Raw genomic sequence first — 13,570 nt, 5'->3', positions numbered from 1 at the left:
AATGGTGTCCAGTTTGCAAATTAATTCCAATTCGCAGTTTCTTGTTGGAGTCTTTTTTTTGAAGTTTTTTTTTTGTTGGAGTATTGCGATTTTTAGGTCTATAATTGAGTGACCAGGGAGATTGAAGTGTTCTCCAACTGGTTTTTGAATGTTATAATTCTTGACATCTGATTTTTGTCCATTTATTCTTTTGAGTAGAGACTTTCCGGTTTGACCAGTGTACATGGCAGAGGGGCATTGCTGGCACATGATGGCATATATCACATTGTATTTCTATAGTTTATGACCGTGTAAGATCTTTAATAGCAACAATTTATGCTCATTTTAAAAAATAAAAGTAAGGATATTTTTCCCACTTGTAGTTGGAAGATTGAATTCAGTTGCCAGTCTTTGTCTCTTCTGCCAGACTGACAGGAGTTGGGAGCACTGACGGTAGGGAATCAGGCCTAGACTAATGGGGGAAAGGGCACAGGAGAAAGGGCAACAGAACATTCAACAGTGATAACAGTAGCCAAGTTAAAAGAAGCCTTGACTGCCTCCAAGATCCTTATCTAGTTCTCCTTAGCCAGAAAGATGGAAGCTATCATGTTCGACCTCCAAGGGTAGTTGTAAAGTGGGGAAGTGGGGCAAAAAGTAAGAGATGTAAGTGTCTCAGGCCTCTAAAATTGTTGCAGAGCACCTCCATGGCAAAAAGATATGGCTTACAGTTCTTTCAAATAGAGCACATGGTAAATTTGATCAGTGGACACCCACAATCAGGTTTTCTTGCTGTATATCCTGCAACTAGAACTTAGTCTCAGTGGACCTGATTCTTATTTTCCTTAACACTACTAGGATGGATCTTTTGTTGGAATTAAATTATTTGTAACTATTTAGATAGTGCTATTGGTGCATGTCATGCTTTCATAAATTAGAAAACAAGCTTCCTATCACAAGCAGCCTAATCTATTTATATATTAATATGTTGACAAAATTATGAAATTACTAATAATACAAGCTTGCCAATACATTTTCACTTTACATATACTCCAGAATGTTTCTGTTTATAGTAGGGCTGTCAAATGATTAAAAAAATAATCACAAATAATCGTGAGATTAAAAAAGATTTAATTGCACTGCTAAACAATAAAAGAATACCAATTTAAATGTATTATAAATATTTGTGGATGTTTTTCTACATTTTCAAATATATTGATTTCAGTTACAACACAGAATACAAAGTGTACTGTGCTCAGTTTATATTACTATTTTTATTACAAATATTTGCACTGTAAAAAAGATTTTTAAAAGCGTAATCTACAAGTCGAAGCATGAAGGGGCATACAAATATTTAGCATATCTAGCACATAAATACCTTTCAACACTAGCTACAACAGTGCCATGCTAATGCCTGTTCTCACTTTGGTGACGTTGTAAATAAGAAGCAGGTAGCATTATCTCCTGTAAATGTAAACTTGTTTGTCTTGGTGATTGGCTGAACAAGAAATAGGACTGAGTGGACTTGTAGGCTCTAAAATTTTGCATTGTTTTGTTTTTGAGTGCAGTTATATGACAAAAATAATTCTACATTTGTAAGTTGCACTTTCACTATAAAGAAATTGCAGTACAGTACTTGTACGATGTGAATTGAAAAATACTTTTAAAATCTTTTTTACTGTGTAAATATTTCTATTAAAAATAATATAAAGTGAGCATGGTACACTTGGTATTCTGTGTTGTAATTTTTGTCAATATATTTGAAAATGTAGAAAAAAATCAAAAAATATTCATAATAAATTTAAATTGGTATTTTATTATTGTTTAGCAGTGCAATTAAAACTCTGATTAATGCCGACTATTTTTTTAATGTAGTTAATTTATTTTGCATTAATCGCTTAAGTCTTGTAAAACCCACATTGTGACTAATAAGGAAATGAACATCGATACTATTACCCTTTTGAAAATACCTTGGGTTTACAAGGGGTGTGATAATACTTTTCTTTGTGCAGGGAAAAAAACAAAAACAAAGATAAATTCATGCAGTTTTCTTGTTTTTGAAGATTAGTTAGAAAAGATTTTAAAGTATATAAGCTGTTGTTCTTTATGATTGTTTTGTGGTTTTCAAACAGTTGTGCTTCTTGAAACTTCTACAGGTACTTAAGACAGATGGAAAGGACCTTGTCCCCAGAAGCTATTGGGATACATTGAGACGTAGCACAAGCCAAGCCCTCTTTTCGGATCTTGCAGAGGTATAATAAAACCTCTGTCTGGTCCATGAACAAATTGCCATTTTATTTATTTCCTTTTGTATTTTAGTGTTTTCCCCATTGTTGTGGATCTTATTTCTTTTCTTTTTAAAATAGTTCTTTTAAAAACAGTGTTTATGGAAAGTTGTCATATGAAATTAATGTGGCTGAATACAGTGGTATTACTTTAAGTTGTCATTTCTAGTCAGCTAGCATTCTCTTTTGCAAGATTTGGAAGATCAAGTCCTATCACTATGTCCTTGTGTTAGGATATTTATCTAATATTAACTGAAAAAAAACCACTGATTTCTATATAACTGAAAAATTAAGAACCCTTTTTCATTTAGGGCTTGACCCTGTGAGGTGATGACTTTAATGAGAGTAGAGTGCGCTCAGCATCTCTCATGAGGTATCCAAGACTTTGTGGGTTCAGGCCCTTAACTTGCTTTAAAACATATGGTAGCCAAGTTTATTTTTACAGAAGGTCATGATCAGCAATATTATGTATGCCTTTGCTAAAGATTCTTTTTAATGTATTGTACTGAAAACAGTGGTGTTTCAGGCAGTTAAAACAATTGCATACATTAATCTCAGTCTTTATCTTTAGATATTGCACAATCATTGTGAAAGACTAGCAATATCTCTATTCCATCAAAAATGAATGTATGCAGGTATCTAAATTCTAATAAAAATAAAAAGCTTATTTCATTATCTAGTCATTGAAAAAGTTGAATAAACAGAATGTGTGTATGTCTTTGTATTGATAATTTAAAAGAGAGTCTAAAGGCCAGATCCTCCAAACTGGCATTTCTGTGCCCAGCTACAGTGTGAAGGAGGTTGCTGTACATTGGGCCAGGCTGGTCATGGCCCCAAGGATTGGCCACCTGTAGCAGCTCCCCAGTAACACCTCTATCTCGAGCCATGCAAATCACAACAGGGACAGTAATGAGGGAAGCATAGGAGCTGCTTTGCCAGTCTTATGTCACCTGAGGATTCTCCCACACTGAGGGTAACTCCAGTCAGCTGGATTAGCTTGAAGTGCAGCAAAGCTGGGGACAGATTGTCTTTACACCTGTTGTACTTAGATGAGCAAAATTAACAATGAGCAAGATGTACAATATTTTAAGATTAGTATTCTTTAGAAGCCTTTTTAATGTGAACCTGTCCAATAGGCAATTAAGCACATCATTAAAGGTGCATTACACTGACATCTGTAGACTGCAATAATTAAAATTTAGCAGCATCTAGTTTCTGCATTTGTTTAATTCTTCCATGAACATTTGCATAAACCCTCTCAGCTAACATGCAAATCACTGAATACAAATCGAATATCCTTGGTTAGCTTCTCAGAGTATTTCCCACTACTCACTAGAATCACATCTGTCTTGCTTGGTTTAAGCTTGAGCTTGCTAGCTTTCCATATCCTTATCTCTCGCAGACACTCTTAACAAATGGATGATACCATGGACTTTTGTGCTGAAAAAGTGACATAAAGCAAGGTAACATTGGAGTCTGTGCTGTCTTACAGCCTTTTCAAGTGTTATTGTGTAGACTGAAAAGGAGGTTAGAAAAGATTTGTTCTTGTCAGACTCCACGAAAGAGTCTCTTCAGCAAGAGGAGAAGTTGCCCATCCTGACTCTCTGGTATCTTTCTGAGAGGAATGAGTGAAGCTATGTAGTTCTACAGCCCACTCCCAATAGGTCAGTGGATTTGAACACTGCTGAGCTCAGCTTTTGGATTAATTCTGAATGGATATTGGAAATTACTGAAGTTGCTAGAGCATTTGAAAAATATAGGACTGTGGAGAGATGTCTCTGTCTATCAACATAGAATGTAACATACATATTTTGTACTCACTGTAGAAGACTCCCATTGATATCAGCAATTTTAGATCATAGAATCATAGAAGATTAGAGTTGGAAGAGACTTTAGGTGGTCATCTAGTCCAACCCCCTGCTCAAAGCAGGACCAACCACAACTAAATCATCCCAGCCAGGGCTTTGTCAAGCCAGGCCTTAAAAACCTCCAAGGTTGGAGATTCCACCACTTCACTAGGTAACCCATTCCAGTACTTCACCACCCTCCGAGTGAAATAGTTTTTCCTTAATATCCAACCTAGACCTCCCCCACTGCAACTTGAGACCATTGCTTCTTGTTCTGTCATCTGCCACTACTGAGAACAGCCTAGCTCCATCCTCTTTGAACCCCCCTTTTTCAGGTAATTGAAGGCTGCTATCAAATCCCCCCTCACTCTCTTCTCTTCTGCAGACTAAATAAACCCAGTTTCCTCAGACTCTCCTCGTAAGTCATGTGCCTCAGCCCCTAATCATTTTTGTTGCCCTCTGCTGGACTCTCTCCAGTTTGTCCACATCCTTTCTGTAGTGATGCCGGGGGAGGGCACAAAACTGGATGCAATACTCCAGGTATGGCCTCACCAGTGCCGAATAGAGGGGAATAATCGCTTTCCTTGATCTGCTGGCAGTGCTCCTACTAATGCAGCCCAATGTGCCGTTAGCCTTCTTGGCAACAAGGGCGCACTGCTGACTCATATCCAGCTTCTCGTCCACTGTAATCCCCAGCAGGGCTGGGTCTAGGTTTTTTGCCACCCCAAGCAAAAAAAATGTTGGCTGCTTCCCCCCCCCTTTTTTTGGCTTTTACACGTTTGCAGTTTGCAATATTTTTGTTTTGACTGTTTAAAATATTTAAAAAATGAAAACAGAATTTGTAGTTAGTGAAATAAAACAATTTCCTACTAGTGTACTCATTTAATTTTAACAAAATCACAACTACAAACAATTTGGGTTCAACTATATACTGTAATGAAAAATGTTAGTGTCTTCTGGTGTGCCCAGTTTCTCATAAATTAAAAGAATTTATATGAACTTAATTTTTCGGGTTTTTATATTTACGTAGTCTTTTAATAATTCAGTGAAATTTAAATTTTGTGCAGTGGTACTTTCAACTGAAATTAATGTGAGTTCTGACAAGTGCTTCTGAGACATGGTGGACCTCAAATAATTTTTTAGTAATTTCAGTTTTGAGAAACTGTGCTCACCAGAAGCCACTGATACTGGTAATGTTAAAAGAATGCGTAATGCTATAGCAGTATTTGGAGTGAGGTGATTGGGGACCTACATCCCGCCTGTGGGCCCCCAGCCCAATCTCAGACCCGGCCCCACCCCTGCAGAGGGGACAGTAACCGACAGAGCGGCTGTGAGGTGGGTCAGCTGTGGGTAGGGTGGAGGACCAGGGTCGCTAGCCCAGCACCGAGCCGCCCAGGGCAGCGGGTCCCTTACTGTCTGCGGGTCCTGCCCCGATCCCAGGCTCCCCTCCACTCGCCTCCGGCTTCTCCGCCACTTCTGACACATGCGGCAGGGGGAGGAGTCACATCGCCCCGCTCCCCCGACGGCTGGGGACCAGGACAGGGACCACGCCCGGGCCAGGTCCCCCGCACTGAGCCCGCTGCCCCGGCCCACACAGGTGCTCATTGGTTGACTGAGCGGGGCCAGGGGAAAAAAAAGTATGGCCAGAATGCCACCCCTAGAAATGTGCCACCCCAAGCACGTGCTTGCTTTGCTGGTGCTTACAGCCGGTCCTGATCCCCAGGTTCTTTTCTGCAGAACTGCCACTTAGCCAGTCGGTCCCTAGCCTTTAGCAGTGCATGGGATTCTTCCGTCCTAACTGTAGGACTCTGCATTTGTCCTTGATGAACCTCATCAGATTTCTTTTGGCCCAATCCTCCAATTTGTCTAGGTCACTCTGGACCCTATCCCTACCCTCCAGCATATCTACTTCTCCCCCCATCTTAGTGTCATCCGCAAACTTGCTAAGGGTGCTGTGCAATTCATCCATCATCCAGATCAGGGGTAGGCAAACTTTTTGGTCCAAGGGCTACATCTGGGTATGGAAATTGTATGGTGGGCCCATGAATGCACACAAAATTTGGGGTTGGGGTTCAGGAGGGGGTGAAGACTCTTGCTGGGGGTGCAGGCCCTGGGGTGAGGCCAGAAAAGAGGAGTTCAGGGTGTGGGAGAACGCTCCGGACTGGGGTAGGGGGTTTGGCTGCAGGGGGGGGGGGGAGGTGAGGGCTCTGGCTGGAGGTGCGGGTTCTGGGGTGGGGCTGGGGATGAGGAATTTGGGGTGTAGGAGGGTGCTCCAGGCTGGAACTGAGGGTTCAGAGGCAGGAGGGGGATCAGGGCTGGGGCAAGGGATATGGGCACAGGATGGCGTCAGGGATGCAGGCTCTGGGAAGCACTTATCTCAAGCAGCTCCCAGAAGCAGCAGCATGTCCTCCTCCGGCTTCTGCGTGGAGGTGTGGCCAGGCGACACTGCGTGCTGCCCCGTCTGCAGACGGCACCCCTGCAACTCTCATTGGCCAGAGTTCTTGGGCAATGGGAGCTGTGGGGGCAGCACCAGTGTGTGGAGCCCCCTGGCTGCCCCTAAACATAGGAGCTGGAGGGGGGACATGCCACTGCTTCCGGCTGGAGTGTGGGAGCAGTGCAAGCCCCAGACCCCGCTCCCCAGCAGGAGCTCGAGGGACACATTAAATCGTCTGTTGGGCTGGATGTGGCTCGTGGGCCATGGTTTGCCCACCCCTGATCCAGATCATTAATGAAGATGTTGAACAAAACCGGCCCCAGGACCAATGTTGGGGCGCTCAGGTAGATACCGAGCCCCAACTAGATATTGATCATTACCCGTTGAGCCCGACCATCTAGCCAGCTTTCTATCCACCTTATAGTCCATTCGTCTAATTCATACTTTTTTAACTTGCTGGCAAGAATACTGTATTAAAAGCTTTGCTAAAGTCAAGGTATATTACATCCACCGCTTTCCCCATATCCACAGAGCCAGTTATCTCATCATAGAAGGCCATACTGCCTTTCATTCAAGGATCTGAAGTCTTTACAAGATGAATACATATAATTATCCCCATTTTAAGGATGGGGAAATGAAGGCACAGAGGACTAACATGATTTTGTCCATGGGTGCAAAATTCATTGAAGAGCTGCAAATAGAACTCCTATTTCCTAGTTATATGACTGATATATGTTGTCTGCCTTTATGCTACAGTTTATATTAGGTATCTTAGAACTAGTGTAAAATATCTCTTAACAAATACAGATAAGCCAAACATTCATTCTCATTGAAAATATTTTAAATAAATTAGATCAAAATAGAGTTTGATATCTTATTACATGAAAACAAATTGTGTTCTTTTGTTGCTTTGTTTCCTGTTATAAAACAGAATTCATTTTACTTTGAACAACAGCATCAAAGGGATAAAGCCATTATTTTAGGCTCACCCCTTATGAGACTTAAGTTATATAATGCTATTAAGACACAAGGGACATTGATATAGTTTTCAGTGACTTGGAACTCTGTGTAAACGCATATTGAGGGGTTTTTTTTGTTTTTTTTCATTCAGTGAGACTGACCAAGTGAAAATGGTAGAAAGACTTCTAGTTTTTTTGTTTTTTTTTAACTAATATGCTAGTACTCACAGTTCTTTAGATATGGATGAATGCAACCTGAATCTAACAAGGTTATTAAAAAAATTTACAGGATGAAAGACTAACTTACAATCTGATATATGTTCACAGTGCTTGAGGGAAACTGCTTGAATGTACTTAGAAGGTTAATTGTTTAAAAGATGTAGAAAATCAAGGTATCTCTATTTCAGTGCACTATGCCCTGTAGTGGAGGACAACAGAGTATTAAAGGACAAATAGTCGGTGATTATTGTTCTCCAGTTAATCAGTTCATTTAAGGAGTAGAGCTATCTTAATTGAAGGATATAAAATGTCTTTCTACAGATATATATTATGCCATCATATTTCTCCCTGGAGAAGAATACAGGAATAAAGAGAAGAATAGTTAGAGTTTGTGAAATATAAACTTGATAATCCAAAAACAGACTTTATTAAACTACTAAAGGTATCTCTCCTATTCCTTTAGTTCTTGTACGATGAAAAGAAAGGGTTTTTTGTTGTTACTACTTTTTCTTCCTTTTTTTGTTATTTAGTATCTTCTCTTCAGTGATTAATAAGTACTACTAGTACATATGAAATGTTAATTTTAACAATAAAATAGGTAAAATTTGAAAGCGTGTATTCAAATGTGAATACAGTATGTCATAAAGGATTTGGACAATGTGGATATTAAATCATTTTTGTTATCAATACACCGTGCAGCTGAGTAAATGTATTTTAATGTTATTTTGCTATTGCAATTCATCACTTCATAATGAACCAAGATTCACATATCTGAATAGTGTCAGTAATGCTGACTCATAGGTTATTCTTAGAATGTGTAGTTTTAGGGCCAGGTCTTAGCTTCATTAGACCTATGCCAGTTTATGCCAACTACAGATCAGCTTCTGCTGCAGAAGTTTTAGTAAACCAACGCTGAAATACTTATGATTTTCACATCCTTGCCATCCTTTGGTAAATATATTTTTCTTTCACTGACAAATCCAATCAGACTAGGCCCTATATTCATAATTGGCAATATTTTAATTCCTACATCTTTACTTTCTCTTGGCGTTTCCAAATCACTGTGTGCGTTTTACATAAGAAAAGCAGCTGAATCTCTTTCCTGATCTCTCAAGTCTTTATGCATATTTAGGACTTCCTAAATAGTAGCTCCATTGATGATCATCAACCTCTTCTCTTCTCATTCCCTCAGATAGGATAGGGAACACCCCTCATGTTTCCATTTAATAGTTATTGCTGATAACTTCTTTAAAAAATTGTAGTCTAGTATTTAAACTTTTTCTAAATAACTAGCCATTGTGACATAGCATATTCACTTGCTTCCCTTCATTTTTCTTGTTATTTATCCAGAAAATCTGACTGATTTCCTAATCTCCATGCCTTGGTTTATTTCAACAGATTGGTTATACTCTGCCTCTGTAGCTATTATTACATGTATTTCATAAAAATAAAGGGGGCATCTGGTATTTGTCTTTACTGGAATTTATCAGGGCATATATGTGCATTTCAAGGTAAGAGTTTTTGTACACATAATCAGCTTTCCTGTTTCTAAGTGTAGTGCTATTTATCATTTTACACTTTCAAAATCTTGTTCAAACATTTGGTCCAATGCTGCTCCCAAAGAAGTCAATAGCAACATTCTCACAAATTATTACTCTGAACATCCTTTACTGGGAATGTGTTATTTCTAAGAATAGGTATCTTTTGAGGACACTTGTTACTGGAGAAAAGGGAATTTATTTATCTGAAGATTTTCTCTGGAGATTTTCATAAAGTCCTGTATCAAGTCCAATAATTTGGGATAGAACTAAAGCACTCAAAATGTGTGGCCTGATTGCTTCATTTGAGGGTTGTTTCTAATTTTTTTATAAATCACTTAACTTCCTCATTAATCAGATAGTGACCAATGTTTCAAAAAAATCTCTGATGCCCTGATCCTGGAAGCTGTGTTCTGCAAGCAGATCTCATTCAGAGCCCCAGTGATTTCAAAGAAACACTGCCCATGTTGAAAACGTTGAAGGATCAGGGTCTCATTCTACTGAATCGTTATATCCAGTTCTTAAAATAGTCTTTCATTATAACAAGAGGGTCTTTATGAAAGAGAAAAATGAACACGCACATACGCCGTGAGTAAATGCAACAAATACTAGTTATATCAAAAATGTGGAATGATACATAATCTCTATATTCTAATGAGGGTTCTCTCTTACTATATCAATGACATGTCATTTAGTAATATGAGAGGTAGTCTAGTTATCTTCACTATTCCCTCATGCCTATGACTCACAAGATGACTCTTTTGTATCATGAGGCAATTATGACCATATATATCATTTGCATAATATAACGTTGCTGTCTGCTACTGAGACCTCACACTATAGGCTATTCCTGCTCCCAGTGGCTCCAGTATAAAGTACGCCATTAGAGATGGTTTGAAAACACACACTCATAGCAATGCTTTATTTTCATGTAGTTGCAAAATAGTATCTACGGAAAGTGCAGCTTGAGAAAACTAATATTATATATATATATTTCTTCACATAAATAAATAAATATAAATAAAAATCCTTGGTCCTACCTTACTTTCTAGTCCATTTTCCCCTAAAGTTTCTGGTTTTAATTTTCATGCTTTTTTCCTCATGATATTTTCCACTAACTCACTGGGGGGGGCGGGGGAGATTTGTGTGTTGTACTAATTTGCAATTAACAAGTGAATGTTTCATATGGAAAGTGTATGATAACTAAAATAACTTCACTGATTTGAACACTATAATTACCTTTCTAACATTACAAATATCGGATGCATGAATTCATATCTTAAATATTTGCTGCATAATGTATTTCTCCTGACTATAAAATGATTTCTTTGATAAAGTTTTTTAAAGCAATTAGAGCCTTAACTAATTGTCTTATTCTAATGGTTTTTAAGCGTGCAGATGACATCTCAAGTTTGCTGTCTGATACTACACTGCTTGTGCATTTTTTTGGCAAGAAGGGAAAGGCTGAGTTAAACTTTGACGATTTTTATAGGTGAGCTTTGATTTTATACTTTCTATATAAACAAAGACCTCCGTATATGTTAGTAAATAATATATACATAATATATCTAGTTCAAGAAGGTAACTCTTTCTTTATAAGCATCTTTTGTATCAGACATTTCTTTAGCTTTATCTTTTCTGCTGAAAAGGTTTAAAACAAGGATGAAGAAAGTTTTAAGACAATACACAGAATTCAAAATTTGTTAGGTTGTTTTGGTTTGGTTTTAATAAAGGCCAAATAAACATTCCTCTATTAACATCAGATTTTGTAAGCTAATCAGAGGAGGTCATTAGTTACATATGTTGACTCAAAGAAATGCTGCCCTATAGAAAGTAGTGTTTGTGGTCCAGTAGGTCAGTGGTTCTCAAAGCCGGTCCGCCGCTTGTTCAGGGAAAGCCTCTGGCGCGCCACACCAGTTTGTTTACCTGCCGCGTCCACAGGTTTGGCGATTACGGCTCCCACTGGCCATAGTTCACCGCTCCAGGACAATGGGGGCTGCGAGAAGGGCATCCAGCTCATCCCTTGGCCTGAGCCACTTCCCGCAGCCCCCATTGGCCTGGAGCAGTGAACCACGGTCAGTGGGAGCTGCGATCGACCAAATCTGCGGACGCGGCAGGTAAACAAACCGGTCCAGCCTGCCAGGGGCTTTCCCTGAACAAGCAGCAAACCGGCTTTGAGAACCACTGCAGCAGGTGGTATTCTTGCCCCTATCCAGTACTGAATTAATGCCCGCTCCTGTGTATTCGTGTACTCGGCTGTACTGGGCTGCAGGAGATGCAGCCTTTAAGTTTTTTTTCCACTTCCCCTCTTCCTGCTTGTTACATTTTCTGTTTAGATTGTAATCTCTTTGGGTCAGAGATTTTGTCTTCACCTCTATCTCTTCTGCTAGGGACATACAGTGGTTATCATTTAAAAGTAAAAAACTGCCAAAAGATACCATGCAGGTTTTCACAGATCCAGTTGCCTGCCCCCTTATGACCTCTCAGGAACTAGCTTGCTGTGAGGGAATCCAACCATCTGGATACCTGGATATTTTAAGCTTCCCTGGGTCTTAGCAGGCTGAAGGACTGTTGCTTCCCTTGGTGTCTCTTATACATTTCCTGAACATTGACTCTGTCTGTTACTGCTTGATGGAAAAAGAGACCCTCGGTCCACCTGCCTAGGCCCCCAGATGCAATACTGACCCCCAAGATACTCCAGTAGCTTAAACACATGGCATAGGCACTGACTCTGTGTGGGCTCCAGGGCTCAAACACCCACCAAAAAAAAAGGAGGGGTGCTCAGCACCCACAAGGCACCAGTGCCAAGAGCATATACATGGCGCACAGTGAAACCGGAAGGCCGAAGGCACCCACCAGCAAAAACAGAAGTCAGCGCCTGTGCCTGACATACATGGGCTCCAGAATCCCACCAAGGGTATGAGCCTTCAGGGTTACAGTTTAATTCTCTCTGGAAACATGTAGTAAGTATAACATATAACACAGACAGGCAGACTTTGCGCAAGTTCTAACACAATAATGTTCTTTATTTAATCAGACAAGAAATAAGAAATAATAAATCTTACACTCATTTCCTCTCACTCTAGCTCACTCTTTCCTTGGGGGACCATCTGTGTTCAGAGAAGCAGGGTCCCCATTCCTCCTGCCTCATCAGCTCCTTACAGCAGTTTACCATATTTTTAAGATGTTGAAAAATGGCCAGAGGGAGAGAGAACAAATTGATTAAGTCCTGCGTGTTATAACTTGCCAGTCCTTCTGTCAGGTGACTCCTGAATCAGCCTCCACAGGTGATCCAAGACCCTTGCTGGGTGACTTCACTGTTAGGTGACCTCTCCCTGATAAACTGTTTCTCCTGGTAGGGATCCAGTTTTTTCTCTGGAGCAATTAAATTTCAGTGGCTGACCATCCAGATTTAACAGCCTTCTGTTGTCAACCCTGTACCACTACCTTGTTGGAATTTCAGTCCAACATAGAGGTAGCAGGACAACAATGAAGGTGATGAAGAACCCCATATTCTGAATGGAACCTGTAGTCTGGTAAAGATACATACTCAGAGTTCACAGTCTCAGAGAGAATTAATAAATTGTACAGACAATTCCCCAAATTGTTGCAACAGGTACCATAATTACTGTATTACCTATTACGAGTATAGGTGAAAACTGATTCTAATGGTGGCACTTAAAAGAACATTACTAAATAGTTATGCCACAAAAAATTGCACAATTGATCAAATTAAGAAAAAATATGTATCTGCCAGATTCAAACAAGTGGAAAGTTTGGCTTCTGCTTCTTCACTAGGACTACCAGTGCTTACTTTTTATATGGTTATCCCCTACCTACCTAAAAAGGGGTTTTGTTAGGTTTAATTACTGAGTTTGTGAAGTGCTTTGAGATCTTTGGATGAAAGGAGTTGTAGAAGTGCAAAGTATTTTTGTTCCCTATGTATTATATTTGTGCTTTAGATTTATGGATAACCTACAAACCGAAGTTCTAGAAATAGAATTCCTTTCCTATTCTAATGGGATGAACACCATCAGTGAGGAAGACTTTGCTCATATTCTTTTGAGATATACAAATGTGGAAAATACATCAAGTTACCTGGAAAATGTACGTTGCAGGATCCCTGAAGAAAAGGTAGGTGCGCAGATACTACAGTGATGCGCAGCAGATAAAATCCCAAAATCCTAAGGATGAATCCTAGGGCAGGACTTCATTACCCGCCGGATCGGCGGGTAGTGATCAATCTATCGGGGATCGATTTATCGCATCTTGACTAGATGCGATAAATCAATCCCCGAACGCACTCCCCGTT

The 13,570-nt window shown here is 39.7% G+C and overlaps 1 protein-coding gene across 7 annotated transcripts in view; it reads left to right on the top strand.

The window, feature by feature from the left end:
* Positions 1 to 13,570, top strand: part of MICU3 (mitochondrial calcium uptake family member 3) — a 166,795-nt gene that overhangs the window by 118,390 nt on the left and 34,835 nt on the right. For 4 of the 7 annotated variants that reach the window (XM_038398887.2, XM_038398885.2, XM_038398886.2 and 1 more), the window contains 3 exons: positions 2,133 to 2,228; positions 10,650 to 10,750; positions 13,221 to 13,392. In XM_038398887.2, the coding sequence (XP_038254815.2) occupies positions 2,133 to 2,228; positions 10,650 to 10,750; positions 13,221 to 13,392 (369 nt within the window). The remainder of the gene's footprint in view (positions 1 to 2,132; positions 2,229 to 10,649; positions 10,751 to 13,220; positions 13,393 to 13,570) is intronic. The other 3 variants (XM_043513713.1, XM_038398890.2, XM_038398888.2) reach the window with 1 other exon arrangement.

This window comes from Dermochelys coriacea, chromosome 4 (genome assembly GCF_009764565.3).
Source record: "Dermochelys coriacea isolate rDerCor1 chromosome 4, rDerCor1.pri.v4, whole genome shotgun sequence".
In the NCBI taxonomy this organism is placed as follows: Eukaryota; Metazoa; Chordata; order Testudines; family Dermochelyidae; genus Dermochelys; species Dermochelys coriacea.
This window is presented reverse-complemented; position numbering and strand designations above follow the sequence as displayed.